Genomic DNA, 21,461 nt, shown 5'->3' with positions numbered 1-21,461 from the left:
GGCTAAAAGTTGCTCCTAACCTCTGATTTAGGAGAAACTTCTTCACAAAGACTGGCTCACAGGTAGTGATGTGCTGCAGGTAATGTGACTCATCAGATCAGTGTTTTGAAAAAAAAAAAAACCCAGAATGATAAAGAACATCTAAAACCATATTTTGATGGCTAAGGTTTAAGACAAATCACTGTCCAGTCAGTGCTCAATAGATAAGGACTGCTGATCTACCAAGCTCCTGTGTAACAAATATCTTCACATTTACTGGCACCTGTCAAAAATTATGTCATCCACAGCAAAGGGATCAGTCATGCCTCCTCTCTTAGATTAGTAGTTCTCTTTGTTACTCAAACTTGCTCTCAGCAGCTTTGTGTATAGGTCTTCAAAGGAAAGCTCATGATAGGAACTAGCACCACTTAGAGGACAAGTAGTGTCAGGTAAGATCCATTGTGAATAGGACCCTAGGTGGAGTTTAGGCCTTTGGAGAACTTAAGACTCGTACTGAACCCTTTGCCTCTTGCCCGAAAGATATGGTCTATAGAGAATTTGCCGAAATGGTCAGCATGTTTCAGCCAGATACACGCAAGTAATATATATACATATATATACCAATTAAAGCTGCATTTTTAAGAGCCTTCTAATCTAATCATGATAGACTACTGTTTGTAGGGGCTATTTCAGTCAAAAGAAGTTGCAACAGTGTGTGGCAGTGTGCATTATTCAAAGTAACAGGCCTTTCTGTTTTAAAATGTAAGTGTAGAAAAACCACAAGTGTAAATTATAAAACAAATGATGGCTGAACTCTATTTAACTACTTAGGTTTCAGGGTCCTGGGGTCTGTTTGTTAAGCAAACAGTTATAAGATATTTTTAGAGTAGTTTGTAGTGTTAGGTCAGTCTTAATTTTGATAGTTAAGACAGTTTGACACAAAGACCAACATATTTTAAGACTAAAAGTCAGAGGACAACATTGCTGACAATCTGTAAACAGTGTAAACGGTGCTGCATTTTAGGGAGTGCAGTAATTTGCTGGAAATATGCAGACATCATCAGTGACTTTTGTTTGTTCAAGGAAACTATCCTGAGCCTGTCTGACGTGTTAGCAAAACTACAGACTACTTTATGAAGTTACGAGAAGTTAAGAGATCTGATGCTACTGGAGGTTTTTTTTTAATTGTCACATTCTTCACTGAATTTTCACAGTAAATGTCTTGTAATTGCTGATTTTTCCAGAATGCAATGTATTCTGTTGGACTGAAGGTGCCTTGTTACTTTTCAACTTGAAAAAAGTATTACTTTATTTACCCAGAATTAATAGCAAATTAGTCCCTATTTAAGTTAGTCAAGAATTAGACAGTAATGAGTCTGCCTTTATGAAACTGGTTCCTGCTATTGTGCATGCAGGCTTACTGTATACAACAACCATGCAGGAAATATAAAGTTTAAATGGTATTGGATGTAGCAGAGTAATGATATTAAGGTTGTTTTTTTTTTTAACATGGCCTGAGTAGGACTGGCAGTTCACTTTCTTAAATACAGAATCCCATAAGGGGATTTAAAGAAAACCTGCAGTTACCAGTCCACTGTCTTTTCTGTTAAACCCTGACTAATTGACCACTGTATAGTACCAGCTGTTGGTGACCTCTTTGTGTGATGTTGGTCCGACAGCTGGTTCTCCTTCTTAATGGAATCTGTGTAGAGCCCCTGGCAGGGTACTTAGTCTAAATTTCAGCTGTTTTTACATGGCAAAGGCTTTGAACTGCTTCTCTTGACAATAAAATACCTTTTACCATTTAGATTCTGTGATAAACTGCACAAACAAGTCCCTGTTTCTGCCTACTCTGCAGAAACAAAATCATCCTGGACCTAAAGTGAGGTAGATTTTAATCTGTAAGATAAGTGAAAATCAGGGGTTTGTAAACGAACAGTTGTTGCAGAACCTTACTTGTTCCCTCAAAGTGCCCTCAAATTTCATCTAAAAATCTAACTTTTCTATGATATCAAAATGCATGATACAAAGGTTTTACTTTTTATGGAAATATTTGCTGTATGCATAATTTTATTAACATTTTCACAAAATTCTGCATATTTGGTGGCTTTGAAACTTTGGGATCTCCACCAGAATTTAAAGTGAGGTGTTATAGCTTAGAATAGTGCTTTGCTATAGAAGTGTTTATGAAAATGGAAAAACAAAACTCAAACCTGATCAGTTGTGGCTGTGTGACTAGAGACACAGGTCATTACTCCTACGTTTCCCTGTCTGGATCCATCTTTTTGAAAACTGTCTATTTTCTATGTCATCTTTCAGAAAGGAGCGACTCACATTTCTCCACCTCTGAGCACAGACAACTGAATCACCTACAGTTACCTCTCTCTGGATTCTGTTTGGATGCCATCACATTTGACAAAAAAAAACCCATAAACTGTACCACATCAGAATGGCCGAGCCTTTGAACCAATCAGATCCTATTTGGGGTCAAAACTAATGGAGCAAAGAGATGACACGGTCCACAGAGAGTTAGGCATCGTTTATTCCAAAATAGAAAGCTCTAAGGCAAAACAGACGAGAGAAAAGTGAACAGCGCGTCATAAAAAGCAAGACAGACGCAAGTGAGGAACCGAGAGCTCAGTGAGGGCCCACCCAGAGTCTCTATACCCTCAGGCTTCATGAAATTAACCATTTCAAGTCTCAAATTTACAAGAGGGATATAAACCAGATTACTGCAACTATTGACAGACAACTGTTGTACAGTACAATATTACAGATATTCATACAAGAGGCACCCCAATTTGTGCAGTAATATCAACAAATTGATAGAGATTTTGAATCTTTCACTACATGTGTTTGTAGTGGCAGGGGGACCAACAGAGGCTGCAGCGCTTAGTCACAATCCTTCAGGCTGGCAATGAGCAAGGAGTCCAACTTGCTGACTGCTCTGTTTGTAATGCAGTAGCATATATGTATACATAAATAAAGTTTAATGCGTGCAAAAAGTCCACTGCTTCTTGTTGATGATGGAGTTTATATCTCACTGTAGATACTGCCCTCCCAGGGGTTTCCATCTCAGACCCTTGTGATTGTGTGATTAGCATAGTGTTCTGGATTGTGCATTTGAGAAAATTATGCCTACGCTATTACTGTAGAACGATTAAAAGACGTAATGTATGGTATACACAATGTGGGTAAAACTGGAACTGTATTTAAAAACTCAGCACTACAGTCAACTTACTGAGTAACCCTTCAGATAACTGTGATGCTGCAGTACACAAAGGAAAATTATTAACAATGCTTTACAGAGCCACAAGTGTTCTGCAGTTTAGTGTCTATTTGACCAATTTCAACAAGGGTCAGACTTTCTTTTTGTGCTTCTTGGCAAGAATTCTTTAGAAAAAAACATAGGTAAGGCCTTGTTAATATTGTAAGTTTAAAACCAATTTAAATAACAATTTTCTTCAGCAATCAATTCCTTTTTCTGTTTTTTAGAAAACTTCAAAGAACCCTGGAAAACAGGGTCGCTAGCTTTAATTATGAATCTGTACATAAATATTCCTTACAAAACAGGAGAACACAAAAATGAAACAAAAAACCCCACTAATTTCATATTTTTATATATAAAAATAAGCATCTCTCCTTTTTTTTCTCTCTCAGTCTCTTCTATTGAGCTCTGCTTGGCCTGCAGATGCTCATGTGAGAGCTGTGGAGTCAGTCGTAAGAGTGCGCACATCTACTCAAAACACAAGCATGCAAAAAGTGAAGACAAACCCTTACAGATACAACTTTAAAGTGTTGGCATCCAAAATGAAATTTCAACTGGGGATGGGGATGGGCCAAGAAAAAAAAAATCATAAATCAGTCAACATTTATTAACGGAGCATACAAACTTGCTTCGGGTGTTTTTAACACTTCTTTTTTCTTCTGTTTGATTTAATCTTTTTGAGCTTAAATATACAAAAAAGTGCACTCGCCTACATCAACTAAATAATTAAAAAAACGGTTTCTGAAATGAAACTCCTGATGTACACACACGCAGCATAAACCGCCGTTCAGCAGGGTGGATGGTTGGAAGAGTGCAGGACCACTTCTGTTATGTCCTGTTGTTTTGTGCTCTATGTAAACCTAATGTTTGTGTCTGTACTATGATTCATTGTGTGTTTGAGAATGCACATGTATTCTGTAGATCTATTTGCGCATGTCTTGTGTGTACGTGTAGATCAGCGTGTGAGGGAGTGTGTCCTCTACTGCAGTGAGTCGCTGTTGTCCAGGCCCAGCCCGGCCATGTCTGCATCATCGTCCTCGTCTCCACTGTCCCCCGACTCATCTTCACTGTGACCTCCCAGCATCACCTGCTGTACTGCCAGCGTGGCACCGTCTGACGTCAGGCTCTGCAAACCCTCCACATTCATTGTCACCATCGTACCTGAGGGTGAGAGGAGACGACAGGAAAGAATGACTAATTAAAAGCTCCTAACCCCTAACTCTTACCAAGTGGAAAACAAAAAAATAAATAACACGCAGTTTATACCACTGCAAAAATATGCATTGGTTCAGAGGGAGCGATCTTCTAGCAGTGCTGCTATTGTGTAAGAATAGATAAATAGTTCGACATGTTAACCTTTGTGAGTCTTAATCTGACAAAGAAGGGATGTGTGTATTTTAACACACATTTTACATGGTCACAATTTGTCACAATTACTACAAATTTTTGCCACAAAGTCTTTGTTGTGTGTATCAAATCATACCTCAGACACTGAAAGGGCCAAGATCTTGCACTCTCCAGCACTTGTACTCACTTTACTTACAATAAACAACTTAACTGAGCACAGCTATGCAATATAATGGTACATGGTAAATGGCCTGCACTAATATAGCGCTCTTCTAGTCATATCGACCACTCAAAGCGCTTCATACTACAGTTCACATTGACCCATTCACACACATTCATACAGCACTTGTTCCATACATTTAAGTGCTCTCTAATACATACACGCATTCACACACCCATGACACATTAGAGGCAATTTTGGGGTTCAGTATCTTGCCCAAGGATACTTCGGCACGCAGACTGGAGGAGCTGGGGATCGAGTGGTGGGCGACCGCTCTACCTCCTGAGCCACAGTCGCAACATTTCTTTATAACCTTTCAATTTAAATACAAACTGTATATAGAAAACATTACTGTGTACCGTCTGGCATGGTAACATGCTGCTGAGTGCCTCCCCCAGCAGCAATGGAGTCAGGCCAGAAGCGCTGCAGTGGCCGGTTTTGAGGCGTTTTCTTCTTGGCTTTGGGTGTCTCAGAAGAGCTGGCATCCAACATGGGCTGCAGGATCCGCCTCCGTGCATTTATAAACCTGGAAAAAACAACTACAATTAGCTTTTCTCTGTCTGTGACCACACAAGCTAAAATGTGTGCTTTTGCAGCTTCTTGCAGGTGCTGCAGCTCTTAATAACTTCAGTCATCATAGGCTGTGATGAAGTCATCTCCCCATCAAATTACCTCAATCAAGCAGCAAACTCAGTCCAAGATGCATAAATAAATGTGGCTGACGAGGTGGGAAAAAAAGATGGATGCATGTTTATGAATGCAGTTCTGGCCCTCCTACCCTGAATGTGTCAACATTGTACTTTGGTCCAGAAAAATTGTGTCTCTATAAAGAAATCTGTTCTCCATGATGCTGATATCGACACATCATATTTGCTGCTTTTCTTTTAGATTGCAGAATATATTTGGATGGGACATCCGAGTCCCACCTGTTATCCATTAAAAACAGCTTTACTGCTACTTTCAATTTGCAAAAACACTGGACAAACTACACTGATTCCCCCAGAGGGTTTTCTTAAGTATCAAATGCAACAAGTAGAAACGGAAACTATTAATTAGTGACTTGAAAACACAGCAAGTATACTCAAATCCCTTCAGGTTTGTTGGCATGAAAAGACAATAAGCTGACTGATCAATTCGTTTTTCATGGTGGGCAGAAAAGGGAACAATATGACAAATGTCTTTAGCTGAACATGAATGATGAAGTTTCATAGTATTGGACTGTGTCTTTGTAGGCCACCAGGATGCCCTGACTCACCAGTTGTTGACCTGCAGAAGTGTCAGGTTTGTCTGAGTAGCAATCTGTTTCTTTTCATCCTCTGTTGGATATGGGTGCTATAAAAGAGAACAAGAGAGATGCTTCAGTGTTTAAAGTGTTTTTGAGCATTACACAGGCAAAGATTTGATGCACACAGACTCACCCCAATGTGCTGGAAAAGCCATGAGCGCATGACGTTGGTAGCGTGTTTGGGTAGAACACCACGCTTGTTCTTGGTTGAGTTGTCATCATGATTAAAGAGATTCAAGTCCTGGTGAAACTGCAGCTGGAGCTAAGCAAAAAGACATTCAGTTAGCCACTTTATTTGTCTGTGTCACCAAAAACACATTGTTCCATTCAAATTCCAGTCCTGTTCCACACCATTTGAATGTCAATTTCAATTTCAAACACCTGCCAAGACACATCACTCCAAAGTTTATTCTTAATTAGAAACTGCAGTGGCATCATTTTTTTAATGAAATGCTGGAATGATTATGTCTATACTAATATTAGGAATTAAGAATTCAGTCAGGGCTATAGTTTATCTATAACAACATTTATGTTCTGGACATAAATATAAGGCAATACATGGGTGGTATTGAGACTTGGGGTTTCTGTAGCATATACAAAGTAAATGCAAATAGACTTAAGCATATAAACAATATCTTTAATATCTATTACATCCTCCACAATATCCTCAAATTATGTAAATCTCAATAAACCCCAAAATACCATGAGCACATACTGCTCCTTCAGGGTCAACATACAAGTGTATTACAAACTACTCTCTGCTTAGATGCATATTATTTTGTTACTGTCCATGAGGCTAAACCATACATCTACACGGGTAAGCACATGAGCATTACGGTGCATTGGCGGTGGAAAATTAGGTTAATCTCCCCAAATGACATGAACGCTATGCATTTTAACATACCATGGTAAATGTGCAAATATAATGTAATACACAACTCTCTTAACAGAAAGTATCTATTTACTGTAGCCATTTTACTATTACCAATTACCAACAGTAAACTGGCTAATGAGCCGACTACATTCTCTTAATATTTAATACCAAAAAATATGTGGAGGAAGCACATATAAAGACTTATGGTTTCACTGACGCACAAATCCCAATGTTACAACTAACTAACGATGGCTTAACTGAGATATTTAAAGTAATCTATTTAACTCTGGTGAAATTGTAAACTTCTCTCTTCTAGTGAGACACCGCAGGCTCATTCTGCTGGCCACTCAGTCTCACAGTCTGAAAGGAACAGACGGCCTTTTTAACAATCACCAATTAATCTGCATATCTTTGGACTGTTGGATTAAACTGGGGTGCCTAGAGGAAGCCTGCTGGCATGCCTGTGTGGGCTAGCCAGCAGGTTCGAACCTTCCTGCTATGAGGCATCAGTGCTAACCACTGGACCACCATGCTGCCCTGTCAATGCCAGGCAATTACAAAATATTTGTTTTTAATATTATAGGAAGGTCTTCAGGTGACTTTTTCATTAAACAAAATTTTTTAAATGTTATTTGTTTTTTACACAAATAAACCCCAAATCACAGTCACAAAGAGGGATGTACTACCTGATTGTTTTGGACGCGTATTGTCCCAGGAGAAAGAGCCTGTGTTACCACCTGGCCCTGAGGAGTGACGACTGTAACAGGCTGATATACCGTGCCACCTGAAATGAATACACACATTTAAAATAATATCATCTATTATGCTGAAGAGTGCAGGCTACACACAGAGCTTTGATCAAAGTGTCCCACTGGTACATGGTACAATATCAACAACAGTACAGTACCTGAGGGAGGGGTTGTATGCCATGATGACATACCTGCGACCACCTGGGTGGGGTTGACGGCTGTCACGGTAACGTTCCCTTGCTGCAGGGCTGACGCAGGCACCACAATTTGACCCTGGGGACTGATGGTCCCCGAGATAGAGCTGGGGTTCTGCATAACAGAGCATGCACACACAAAATGACCGAGTCACATTTTTCATGTTGATGTGCCAGATTCTTAAACTGCATTAATTTAACTTGTTAATACTGTGTAGCAAGTTAAAGTAGTAAAATAGACTGCAATGCATTACAGGCATTAGAAGTATTTGGTCACTGGTGATTAGGGCTGCAACTAAAGATTATTTTCGTTGTTGACTAATCTGTCAATTATTTTTCCAATTAGTTGATTAGTCAACAAATATTTCTGTCACACCCTCCATCTCAGGTCTGGGGGGGGGGTTGGGTTGGGTTGGGGTTTTTGTCCACGCAGCCATGACATTCAATGGATGCGATATTGCCCCCAGCACCTCCTGTAGTGCATTGCAGTGAGAAGAGAACATGGTTCCTCTTAAAAAGTCTCTGGTTTTATGGTCTTATACGATGCTCCAACACTAAAATTCTGCATCAACAAACTTTTATAATCAACGTTGTTGATTATTTCGACTAATCATTGCAGCTCTACTGGTGATGCATATAGTCCATTTATGTGCATACCTGAGTCTTGGTGGGTGAGAAGCTCTGTGCCTGGCCTTGTACAGGGGAATATGGACTGCCTGGCTCTCCACTCAGCAGGGTTTCACTGTTCATCTTAGTCTTGAGGCAGGCGATATAGCGACTACAGAAGTCCTTGCACAGGTCACTCACCTTCTCTAGCTCCAGCAGGTGGATCCGCAGCACCTGGATGGCTTTCACCATCTGGAGATAATAGGTAGAAACCATACAAAAACAGGTTTGTGGCAGTCTACAAAAGGGAAACTGTCTTTCTCAAGCTGTATGTTTGTCCATTCCTGTGTCCTCTTGTCCTTTTCAGTGTCTCAAACAAAGAAAAAAAGTCTCTCTTTGTAACCTGGCTGCTTGTGTCCTACTTCATTTCATAATTTCCATACCATCTCCATTTGATATATTGTTGATTGCATGTGGTTCTAATTTTATCCCAGTGTTTTTATAACTATGTGTAGAACCACATAGTCAACATTTAGGCAAGTGTTGACAGACTCACCAACTCAGTGGCATGGATTATGGCATCTGATCATTTTCAAAAGGTACTGTATTCTAATTAACAGTTAAGAAGCAACAGCAATGAACAGGACTGCATCTCACCAGGCTGCTGAGGTATTTGTGAAATACATTGTGTCCATGTCTTGGTATTGTCAAGTATCTCAGAATTGTTGTTCAGTCATTTGCTTACTACTACTGTTACTAGCTCCTAAATAATCTTTACTAGATATGAATGGGAAGAGAGGTTACATCTATTATGGAAATTTCCGCCAGGCAAATCTAATTCTGTCAACAAAGTTTGACTCAAACTATTTTAAAACCTGCAACAAATTTGATGTTGTCTATGTCAAGACTGGGGCCAAAGAATGTTTCTCCCTCTCTTTTAATTTTATATAGTAGTGACTTCTCCAGCTGTCACTTATTTTAAAAAGCTGCTCTGTTTTGTTCCACTTTTTTTGAACAAGTCTGTTTCTGCTGCCAACTACAATTAAATGAACTTCATAAATCAAATGTACTTCACAAATATAATTAATTGCAGAAATTGTTTTAATACTTTGGGTGTTTTATGTGAGAAAACAGTGTATAACAGGGAACACATCCTTCACCAAAATGCTTGAAAGAAACAAAAGAAGAAATCATTTCTACCCCTGAAATGCAGTGGTATCTCACCAAGTTGTCGAGTTCAGGGTCCTCACTGAAGAAGGGTTTACCCTCTTTCTCCTGATTGCGGACAAAGTTCTCAATGTCGACATCAAAGCTTGCAGAGGTAATGCATTCAGAGCTCAGTGTGGACTGTTCACACTTCTCAAACAGCAGGGCCAACAGAGGGAACAAGGGATGCCTGTGAAAGGTGTGCATCCCCAACACAAAACGGGACAAGTTACTAACTCATTTCAAGGGACTATTAAACTCTTTCCCTAGTAATAGAGCAGGGCTTCCAGAATGCACAAACCCTTTAACAAAAGGTGTTACAGGTACAAAATGAAGTGAACACAAACTGCAGTACAGGCTAATCCTATTTTTCCTCATCTGCTGTATGTTTATCTATTACACCCAGCACATTGAAAATAAATTAGCATGTTGTGAGACCATGTGACTTATTTGCAGGTCTTGGTTAGAGTTTAAGTGGGCAGTGTGAACATAACTGCAACAAACAGTTCCATTAATTCAGACAACAAAAAAAATCTGCAGTAGCTATAAACACACCCCTTTGAATTTCTAGAAATGCTAGAGACCAACATGAAAGTCACATGAACAAAGGGGAGTACTTCATGGACATCATGTGAGGTTTCATTGGGATAGTTTAGTTTCTGGCCACTCTGAAAGTAATGAAGCTCATACAGGGAAAGAGAAGAACATGGATTTAAGAATAGAGGGGTGTTGTTCTGGTTCTCTCTCACTAAACAAACACACACGCAGAATTAGCTCTACCGATATATGGAGGCTTTGTCCGCGTCCATGGGTGTCTGCGGCTCTGTTGGTGCTGGGCTGGGCGCCTCTGCCAACGTCCCCTCAATAAATTTCTGCTCCGAATCACTGTCTACCTTTACCACACCTTGCATCTACAGAGGAAGACAAAACAAATAAGTGAGAGAGAAAAGAGAGCAATGGAGAGACAGAAACAGAAGAAGTTAAGAGAAGGGCGGAGAATGAAAGACATAAAAACATCATGTGAAGATCAAGAGCAGCTGGAGGGCAAAGCTTAACACAGAGCCTTGCTTTAATATGAACCCTTTGGAAAACCACGAAGGCATAATCTGAAAACACTTTGCAAAACAGTACCGTTTTCATATTAATTTAAACTGAATTTATGTTTTCTTTAAAAGGGAGTATTAAGATTTGTTCATTGTGATCATCAACAAAACATATTGAGGTATTATTGTGTCATAGATTGTCAGTCCTGTAACAGTCATAGGCAATCACCAGCCCTATTTGCTGAGTTCCCTTATTTTGAGTGAATTATGATTTATTCTTGTGATGCACTTTTACTTGGACCTGAAAATTTTCAAATGGACAGATGCATCAACATTTTGTCATACTCTCTGGTCTCTTAACATTTCCTTGTGAGGACCACTGTGGCATGACTGCCTCCAGACAGTGGTGTGTTACAATTCAGACCTATATCTGGTGTTAATGATCTCACTGCAATTTTGAATATAATCCAGAACCTGATGCAAATCAAAAGGACACATTAAAATGTGATCATAGTCTCTGCAAAGCTCTATTCAAGGAATGTACCCCTCCTTTTCTTTCACACACTTTCACACCCTGCCTACCAGCAACCCAGGATGCCTTCCAGGAGCATAAATCCCATCCCCAACCATGTGACTGAGACCAACAATGACTTGGATTGAGTGCAAATGGACTAAAAATAAATCACTTGCTTGGGGTGTAAAATTTCTTATTAGTCACAGATTATTCTCAGCTCTTGACACCCCCAAATTTGGCACCTGGATAAAGATGTTTTGTAAGCAATTTACATGCGCACAAACATAAAAATACTAGGCATAAAATAGGGCATTATTTTGCATCAGTTTCTTTCATACACTCATTTATTTGTGATAGCCTACCACAGACAAACAGATATGCCACCAACAGACTACTAAAACTGATGTAATAGTATTAACATTGCTTGTGTTCTAGTATTAAATGCATCAAGTGTTTCCCTCTGTTTGGGTATCCAGGCTTACTTATCACCACTAAAAATAACTGCTGCATCCATGGGTAAAGAGTAGAGTATACTAAAAGTTGTTGCCTGAAACCTTATTACAGACAGTGTCCTTTATCATTGTGCTTAATTATCTTTGGTAGACAAGCAAAAAAGTGCAGTTCAGCCAGTTGAAGCAGTTTGTGTTGGCCTCGAGGCCCCAAACAAAATTTCTCCCTCTCACCCACCTGCTGCTCTCCCTTTGGATACTTGTCTATGGAAACCGACTGGGCTGCCATCACGTTCACTGCAGATGCTGCAAACACTGGGGCATTATAGAGAGCAGGGACAGGTGGCCAACCTACACAACACACACAGTTTCAGTTTAACTACCTGTAAGAGGCATCTCTCTCCGTAATGTAGGCACTTATGTTTTCAGAAACGTAACCATCCCGCTATCAGAATAAATACATTATTAGCTTTGTAATGACATAAATACTGTTTAGTGCAAAATTATATTGGGAAAGCATTAAAAACTTTCAATTTCAAGTATTTACAGCACAAGTAGTGAGAAAGTAAAAATACCATGGAAGACCCATATTTTAAATGTTACGTACGGATATATTTAACACATCTGGGTAAAACAATGACATATAAAGCTACTCAGAATCAAACACGAAGTAACATTTTTGAAGGGACTGCGTTTACACGTGTGTCTCAACATTTCCTGTCAATTCATGTTCACGCCACTCTTACAAAACGAAGAGTGGTAGAGACCCTGCGTTGTGCGTTGTTGTAGAAGTAGTCAACCTATGTTAATGATATCCTCTAAGTGATATTAACACACCCACCACGATGAACTTAGCTTTTAGCATTGTGTTAGCTGCTCAGACACCATTTGTGGCGGCAAGGGGAAATTAAAGTTTAAGAAAACATTTGCGCTAACATTAGCCAACTATTCTCTTACTGGGATAATTTTAGTGTCATATGCCGACAAAGCAGCTCAATTAGAGTGGGCTTGTTTTTCCACAGTATTGAGCTAGCTAGTCAGTAAAGCTAACGCCACACATTCGCTTTAGAGAAGAGCAACCGTTCGGCCGAGCTAAAGCTAACGTTAGCAAGATAGCTAACTGTTAACTTAAAAGTGTTTCTCATGCTGGTACGGTACACCCAAATTGCAAAGCGCCATATTTAGCAGGGGGAATCACTGCCCCTAACAACACAAGCTAAACTGGCTAGCCAGGTTTAAAAAAAAGACCCGCTGCGGATTGATACGATGCGTGCCATTTGCCCAAATAACAAGACAGCATTGGTCGCTTTACCGTTTTTGAATTAACATTATGAATGAATATGCATTTCTTGTCAGCTGTGTACAGCAATTCGACTGCAATGATATCAAGAAGCACTGTCTGCACACCAGGCTAGCCCGGTTGATCCTCAAATCCTCCCCACATCAGTCAATCAATCAAGCGGGGACAGCTGTCCTATCCTTCCCCTCCCCTCCGCGATAACGATACAACTGTCGGGCCTCGTTTCTAGCGCTCTCGCCCTTTGCTTTTCCTCAATCCTCCTCTGCCCCCAAAACGCCGACATATTTTTTCCCCCCCCACCCACCCCCCATGTATACAGGTTTTTTTTATTCTTCCCGGAGCTCTGCCGCTTCTGTTTCCATTCCAAAAACACATTCCGCTGCCCTGATTAGGTCCGCGCTCCTCGCCCCGGGGCATTTTTGCGTGCGGCCCAGATTGTTTGATTGATAGGGAACGGAAAAAGAGGGATTTTGAGTGACAGCTTACCTGAGTGCCAATCTTCGTCACACTGACAAGCGGCTGCAGCAATCGGGACCCGCAGTTGTCGCGTTGCGTCATCGCGTAAGGGCACGCAGAGGCGCTCAGATCATGAATATTTATGATGTGGGCGGAGACATGACGTCCTCCTGCCTGCCAGTCCCTCCGCACCCTGCTGGGGTTTTGCTTGCAAACGCTACTCACTGCCCTCATTTACACAATACATTTTCTATGTTTATCACTAGCTTTACACTTCTTTAGCATAATCTCTCATCACTCGCACTCTAATACACAAAAATAACAACAGATGCTAATTGTTTACTCCTAAAATCACATACATATAGCATGGTTAATTAGGGCATTGTATGTAACTAGGCAGGATATGGGAGTGAAAAATTGTAATCATTAAAATAGAAATACAGATAAACCACTTGCACACTCAGCTCAATTCAAATGGCTCCCTAAGGCAAAAAAGCAGCATAAAGGAAGTGTTTGATCTTTGCCAGTCGCCTTATACACCTATTCCTTCATGTTAGACAGAACAGAATAACACCAAGCAAAAACAGACTTTATTTCTTATTTGTATACTTTAATAATATAACATTTTAACAGCTGAATTTCATGCTGTGACAGGTGGGGGGATGATCATACATAAAGAAGGGTGGCACCATCGCCACCATCTCTGAGCATTATTAAGTTTTGCAGCCAGGCCAGCTCCTAGTGTCTGGGTGAGGGTCTGCCGGAATGAGGGCTGAGGGAGCCGAAACTTGGCCATCTCTAAATCCAGGTCAGCAAATGTATAGGGGGTGTAGCTGTGGTGCTGGTAGTTTTTATAAGTGCTGTTGTCAAACGGCTCCTCGGGCTCTGGAGTTGCCGCTGCAGCAGCCTCTGCAGAAGAAAGAACAAAAAGGCATATAAGACAGTGGAGTCTTGTGCAAGGACTAGTATTTCAAATCTTCCTGCTGTTCATGTATTAAAACAGGAATAGCACAGGGTTAACCAAATGTAGTGGGTCTTGTGGGTCCAATGTACTGGGTCTTGTCTACCTGTGTTCTTGTCACTGGTTTTCAGGTAACAGAAATTAAAACTTGATCTAGGTACTTCTGATAAGCTACAGAATGAGAACAAAAATGTGGCTTACTTTGAAATATTTTGAAAGGTTTTTAAGGGGCCACACATTTACATATTCACACATGCTCACAAAGGTGGTTTATAGTGGAGCATTTCCTATGGTGGCAGACTGCATTACCCCCAACAGAGTGTGGAGACACAATGGTGTGAAAAACCTCAAGGAACATGTTTGTAAGAGGAAAGCATGTGCGCTTGCAGCCAGTAAAGACAGCCCATACTAAAAACATGATAATACTGCCAGAGGTGTGCATGGAATGGATTTTTAAAATGGGCAACAAGTCAAAATCAGTGTTTTTTAAAACAAGCCTTTGATACTTTTGATCAGACGTACTAAAAATACCAATTTACTTCAACATCTAAATCTGTCTGGAAAACTCCTTAGTATGGTGTGACAGCAAGGATATAAACAACATGTAAGACAGAGGGGGAAAAAAATCATATACAACCACAATCAGAGAATTAAGTTTAAAACACATTCACATTTTTTCATTAATCGATGAAGTGCCTATCCCAAAGACTTTAGGGTGAACAACAGATTTGAAAAGTCAATAATAGAAAGAAACAAACAAGTGGTGAAATTAATGACCAAGGTAAGGGGGGAGTTGTTCCAGGAAGCAGAATTAATTTTTCTCCAACACAGAAGTACAGTAGAAAAACTGTAACAAAGGGCTGTACTTACAGGATATTTAGGATTTGAGCCTGTGAGATCCATTGCTAAACACTGGCTGGTAATTGTCAGTTGAATGTACAGTGGTCATGTTAGGACTATAAACTAATAAATTTTTAAAACATCTTGGTAATTTGTGATCCTGCTTCCTGAAATACCTCCACTGACCTCCAACCACTCCCAGTTCTGCTTGTCCAGCTGCTGTCAGAGACAGGAGGCCATTTAGCACATCCTAACTATAACCACAGTACGTCAGTGTGCACTCTTACATTACTGTTAGCTACAATATTACCTGCCCCAATGAAACCGAACAATGGCATTATTACTTGCAACCTTAACTTTAACTCAGAAGACTTGAGTAACCCATATTTCAAACAGAGACATTATAAAAAAAACAAAAATGAGCCAAAATGAGACATATATATATATAAAAAACAAAATATGAGTGAAATATTCAGGGAATGAAGATGGATTTTTAAAAAATGGTGGTTCCCAAGTCAGGGGGGGGGGGGGGGGCAGAAACACTATCAGTACAGGATCATTATCACAGAATGCAATAAGCAATGCCACCTTGATCATGCATTGACAGTGAGACAATAGTTGTGAGGTTGGGTCAAAGACAGACAAGTCTACATTGTAATTTGCAGAATGCAAGCAAGGGCAATGTTCAGGAAGTAGCAAAATGCATAAAACGTATAAGGAAAGAGAATCCACCAAAAAGCACTTGCAAGCATGTAAGCTGATTAAAATACACATACACTACACCCACCTCATGCTAAAAACAAATGTAATGGAAGGTTAAGCATCACAGTTATGGAACAAAGCAAAAAAGGCTATTTAAAAAGAGTTTATGAGTTATCATGATATTTAAAATATGTGAAAGCAAAAGCAACTACTTTATGTGAGGGATCTGATGCCTGGTTAACACCTTAGCAGTTCACAGAATATGTTATGAGGGAAGTTCTGTTAAAGCTCCAAAGAAGAGAGGGAAAAATAGGGATTTGGGGGCGCAGGGTGGTGTAGTGTGTACCCTCAGATGGTTCAACTGGGGCCTCCGCCTGCAGCTCCTCCCCTGCAGCTTCAGGTACGGCTGGAGCAGGGTCCACCAGCTCCTCAGCGCTCTCTACAGGGGCAGAAACTTCAGCTGCAGTCTCAGCAGCTACTTCAATGGGAGCAGCTTCAGCTTCTAAAGACTCTGTGGCAGCCTCTACAGGGGCAGCTTCTGTGGGTGCTTCAACAGCTTCTACAGAGGCAATTTCAGCAGCTTCTCCAATGGCTTCAACAGTGTCTCCAGGGGCAGCTTCTGCAGCTTCTCCAAGGGCTCCAGCAGCATCTACAGGGGCAGCTTCTCCATTGGCTTCAGCAGAGGCAGGCTTTGTAGTTTCAACAGGAGCATCAATGGGGGATTTTTCTGGAGTTGCAGCCCCTGTCATGACTTCAGCTGGAGTTTCTACTTTGGCATCAGGGACATCAGGAGATAATTTGATCACTTCTGGAGCAAGTTTAATGGCAGCATCTGCTGAAACTTTGGTGCTGACCTCTGGAGTGTCTTCTGTGGCAGTGCAGATCTCAGAAGCAGAATCCACTAACTCCTCAGAGCTGACACTGGGCATCTCCATAGTAGCTTGAGCTGCTTCTGTTGTTGCTACTTCTGCTACTGGGGCAGTCTCCTGTACAGCCTCAGCAGCAGAAGCAGATTCTGGAGGAATTTCGTTCTTGTCTTCATTAGTGTCTTTCTTTACCTCTGAGATGACTTCCTGGACTTCTGCTTCTTCTTTCACGGTGGATTCTGCAACCTCTGGAGGTGAGGTCTTGGTTTCAGTCTTAACTTCTGACTCCTCAATCTCAGAGTCAGAGTCAGAGTCAGAATCTGAGTCACTGGACGATGATGATCCATCAGCTGCTAGATCACCACACTCACTGGAGGCTGCAGTAGGTGCAACTGCATCATCTGAGGCAGAGGCTGCAACTGGGGAGTCATTTGGTATAGTTGTTTTATTGGCTGCATTGACCAGGGGCTCAGCAGCTGTTGCGTCACCCGCAGGTGGAGGTGTTTCATCAATAATGTGAGCAACATTTACAGTCTCCTCCTGCGGCACAGCTACAGCTGGATCACCAGTGACAGACGCTGCTGCAGCGGTAGTGGAACTGGCCACTGGTGCAGCTACACCTAGAGACTCTGCTGGAAAAACCCCTGGCTGTGAAAATCTAACTGGGAAGGCAACTGCAGTCTTGTAGGCTAGCAGGGTTGCTCTCTCATCTGGAGCCTCTGCTGCTGAAGAAAATGGTAAATGGGACAAAGGTAGTTAATAATAATAACCATTTACAGTAAAATGACATGTTATCTTGAACCCATATCTGCTTGCTGTCCTGGAATTTAATTTAAAAAATGAAATATGTGAAGAAAATTAATGCAACACCATATTAATTTATCAAAGTACATAAACTTACTGTATCGTTTACACTGTCAGATTGTTTTTCTTTTACAATTAGACAGAATCAGCAACACTTAATTTTAACACTGAATTATTCTGGGTAGAATGGATGACTGGAAGAGAAAGAAAATTTAGACATTATGGTACTTTTTTGGACTGTAAAAAAAAGTTACATGTCAAGTTTAAAATCACCATAACCTTAAATCAAAAACCATATGTACACCTATAGTATGTAAAATAATGGATACAAAGAAAAAATGGATAAATCACTAATGCACAATATAAACCAGTTAGCCAAACTTAAAACCTAAATTTTAAAGTTTACAAAGGGAACAGAATCAAATGGTCTTACTCTTGCTTGCAGCCTTTGTCTTTTTGGTTGGCTTTGGGGGCTCTTCAGCCTGAGTGCAGAGAGAAGCAGCTGGGTAACTCCTCAGGACACCCAAGCTCTCCAACTGGAGATGCTGCAGAGGAGAAAAGGAACCTTTTCGTATGAGTACCAGACATACTCAATATGAAAGATGGAATTAAATGCAATGGATTCTTAAAAAAAAAAAAAAGAGAGAGAGAGAGCGTAGGACTCTACAAACATAACCAAAACAGTGACATCATATTCTATGCACTCTATATCAGAATTTTTTGTAGCCTGATAATCAGCCTGAGTTGTTTTTTGATTGACTGTTTATTATGAAGTCTGGTTGTTTTCTGGGCTTGGAAATTGTGTCCTATCTGACAAGCAGAGAGCCCAATCTCCATCTTGTCAACATTATTTTCTGTTGAGAAGTAGAGGTAGCAGTGGGGAGGTGCAGTTAACTTTTTCAAGTCAACTGAATAAATATGCTGGATGTTTAAGAATAGCAAGTTGACTCAGAACAACCTGCAAAGCTGCGCTGATCTCATCAGTGCTTATCCCCATTTCTGTGACCATCTATCTGCTTCTAGATGTCCCCATTCTTAAACATGTCTACAACCCTCGGACTGACACTGTTTGTTTTCCAACCATAAAAACATTCAGTGAGCACAACAGCAGACCTGCATAAACTGCTAAAAACACTGATTGAAGCAGTGATTTGTTTGGAACTTGACTAAGCTTTTGGAGCCTTTTTACTGAAACCCAAGCCATGCAGGTAACTTTGATGATACTGCAGTTTGTAGTTTGTAACAAAAGTGTCCATGAAGAAGATTCCAACCTATTTGTCCTCTACTCTGTGACAAACATCTGTGGAACCCAAAATGTATTTGTGTACAAAACAGGCTGAACAGGGCTACAGTGCAAATATTTCAGCAACTCAAAATAAAGTTAGTTGAGGATCACCAGGAACTTGTTGATAGTAAATATTAATGATGGTAATATATGGAATCATTTAAGTGATTAATCGTGAACAGCAATTAATGAGCTCATTAAGTCCAGGCACTGACATAGTCTTGAATAAAAATCTTGATCTTGTGTCTTAAAGAAGCTTCATTACATTACAGTAATACATTTGTTTTTTTTATCATTTCATGGAGATATGCAATTTTTAAAACAGATGTGATATGAACTCCTGAATTACTAGTAGAATGATACAAGTTGTGTTTGTATCAAGCAAACTCATAAACCTGTATTGTTTCTACAAGAAAACTAATCAGATAATATTATGTATATGCTTGTTCTTTTCGTGCATATAAAGTAAGTGAATATTTATCTTCACACAATCAGCGTTGGGCAGTACGGTGGTGCAGTGGTTAGCCCAAACCGGTCCCGACGCTTTTCTGTGTGGAGATTGCATGTTCTTTCCGCAGTCCAAAGACATGCAGCTTAGCTTAATTACTATTATGTTATTTAACTCTAAATTGCCTGTAGGTGTGAATGTGAGTGTGAATGGTTGTTTGTCTATATATGTTGTCCCTGCAATGGACTGGCAATCCGTACAGGGCGTACCCCACCTCTCGCCCAATGACAGCTGGGATAGGCTCCAGTACCCCCACGACCCTTAACAGATAGGCGGTATAGATAATGGATAGATGGATGGACAATCAGTGTTAATTAGCTACAGTTAACAAATTTCTATTATTCTCCACATATAGCTTGTGGACACACTGTTGATAATGAACAGTAAGATGGACTCATACATTCCAAATTACATTAAGAAGAGTTATTAATTGTTCAGCATCAATACCCACCACCCATATCTTAGATTACATATTTTATGACCAACTAACAGTCAAACTTAATTTATTATCATAGCAATGAGAGGGGCATTTAGTCAGTCAACTTTAGAATATCAGATTTGGTCCCAGAAAAGTTAGCAGAATGTTCAACATGGGACACTGTAGTACCACACCAACAAATCCCCTAATACGCTATGACAGTGTACATGCTCTTTTCTCATATCATCTTGAACTGATATCATCCCACATATGTACTGATCTAACCTTATCATACAGAGATTTTTTATTCAGTACTACTACCAGTCTTATATACACTGTTGGTAGACGGTAAAAGTCATACGTGTACTGATTCTGGGTGTTATCTCTTTGGTTATTTCCAATAAAAGTAACACTATTTGATGAAATTTACTGAGGATCTTACTGTGACACTGCTGATGTCACTGACGCTCAAACACCAAGATGTTACACGACAGCTCTGGCTTTGTATACTTTGGTACTTTGTACTTTATTTTGCTGAGCAGCATCTAGGGCTGGGTGATATTATGATATACAATGTGAGAAGATAAAAAAAAACATTGGGTGTTATCGTTTGTCATACTTTTAATACAGAGGTATTTTTAATACCTCTCCCTTTAATATATTTGATGCCATCTAGCTCTTGTCCCAAATGGAGGACAAAATGTACTTATTAGAAGTCACTTTAGCAAAAGTTTCTGCCAGATGAATGTAATGGCTTGGTGTACTAGACGTTTTTGACAATGTAAATCAGTAGCAATGCTTTGTAGCAATGCCGAGCTTTTAAGTGATTTCTGTATAACTCTGACTGAGTAACCTGATTTGTCAAGCGTTTTATTTGCAAGAACTCCCAAGACACAGACACCCCTGCCTGTTTATTTAATCTATAAAAAAGTTTTCTGGTAAATCAAGGAGGTGGCGCTAATGATATAAACCAAACTTAAGGATACAAGTTCACTTACTATTCAAAAAGTAGCTAAATAATTGAGAGCTTATTTAACATACAGTGACTAGCCATATTACTTCGTACACGGTCATTGTTCTACTCCAACCGGTAGGTTTGGGTTTACGCAATAAATTCAAGTGTTACGTAACAAATGGTTGTAATGCAGTTTTGTTAAACTGCAGTATCTCATCTAGTATGTCATATGTTGTTAGGGTTAAGGAACAACTCTCTATACCATTTCTCGGCGGTGGTTTTCTTTAGAACGCGTCTCGGGGTAAGTACACACAGGACGCCCGTTAGCTGTGAAACTTTTGCTTGCACTGTATTGGATATTCTGTAAGTTTAATTCCATTAAGGTGTGATATCCAAACAGGATACATCAAACGTTTGGGAGACACTCCATAGTTATTACCTTGAGAGAACCCAGTCGTCCTAATCGCAGCAGGGAGGTCGCCATTTTGTGTTCCCAATGTTAAGCTCCGACCAGAAACTGGGGAATAAATACAACAGTTCCACAACGACTGTTCTAAGGTTACACACAAGCAAATATTTTTTTAACATTTCCTCAGTTTTATATCTCTGTACTGATTATGAATCATATAAAT

At 40.1% G+C, this 21,461-nt stretch overlaps 2 protein-coding genes across 5 annotated transcripts; both read right to left on the bottom strand.

Moving 5' to 3' along the window:
- Positions 1 to 2,503: 2,503 nt before the first annotated feature.
- On the bottom strand, positions 2,504 to 13,627 carry pknox1.1 (pbx/knotted 1 homeobox 1.1). Of its 4 annotated transcripts, none has more exons than XM_018696614.2 (11): positions 13,521 to 13,627; positions 11,973 to 12,085; positions 10,509 to 10,639; positions 9,747 to 9,918; positions 8,574 to 8,774; positions 7,881 to 8,031; positions 7,660 to 7,757; positions 6,233 to 6,361; positions 6,070 to 6,146; positions 5,174 to 5,340; positions 2,504 to 4,408 (listed from the first exon to the last, which is right to left on the bottom strand). In XM_018696614.2, exons 2-11 carry the CDS (start codon positions 12,021 to 12,023, stop codon positions 4,227 to 4,229), a joined length of 1,359 nt encoding a protein of 452 aa, XP_018552130.1. In that variant the 5' UTR covers positions 12,024 to 12,085; positions 13,521 to 13,627; the 3' UTR covers positions 2,504 to 4,226. The 4 variants fall into 4 exon arrangements, with proteins under 4 accessions (XP_018552130.1, XP_050929373.1, XP_050929389.1 ...); XM_051073416.1 differs by lacking the exon at positions 13,521 to 13,627 and adding an exon at positions 13,352 to 13,478; XM_051073432.1 differs by lacking the exon at positions 13,521 to 13,627 and adding an exon at positions 13,352 to 13,478 and having other exon boundaries at positions 7,914 to 8,031.
- A 452-nt stretch (positions 13,628 to 14,079) lies between these two features.
- Positions 14,080 to 21,455, bottom strand: ndufv3 (NADH:ubiquinone oxidoreductase subunit V3). The gene is given in 5 exon segments (XM_018696576.2): positions 14,080 to 14,255; positions 14,257 to 14,399; positions 16,340 to 17,584; positions 18,097 to 18,208; positions 21,269 to 21,455. Coding segments are annotated over 5 exon segments (1,572 nt in total). The 5' UTR covers positions 21,314 to 21,455; the 3' UTR covers positions 14,080 to 14,228.
- Positions 21,456 to 21,461: the final 6 nt, after the last annotated feature.

This window comes from Lates calcarifer, linkage group LG1, assembly GCF_001640805.2.
Source record: "Lates calcarifer isolate ASB-BC8 linkage group LG1, TLL_Latcal_v3, whole genome shotgun sequence".
Taxonomy (NCBI): Eukaryota; Metazoa; Chordata; class Actinopteri; family Centropomidae; genus Lates; species Lates calcarifer.
This window is presented reverse-complemented; position numbering and strand designations above follow the sequence as displayed.

Coding starts and splice junctions, on each gene's coding strand:
- pknox1.1 (XM_051073416.1), bottom strand. CDS start 13,451: ATGCCCCGGGGCGAGGAGCGCGGACCTAATCAGGGCAGCGGAATGTGT. Junction 10,640..11,972: donor ATCCAAAGGGAGAGCAGCAG/GTGGGTGAGAGG, acceptor CTTCCTCTGTAG/ATGCAAGGTGTGGTAAAGGT. Junction 6,147..6,232: donor GGCTTTTCCAGCACATTGGG/GTGAGTCTGTGT, acceptor TCTCTTTTATAG/CACCCATATCCAACAGAGGA.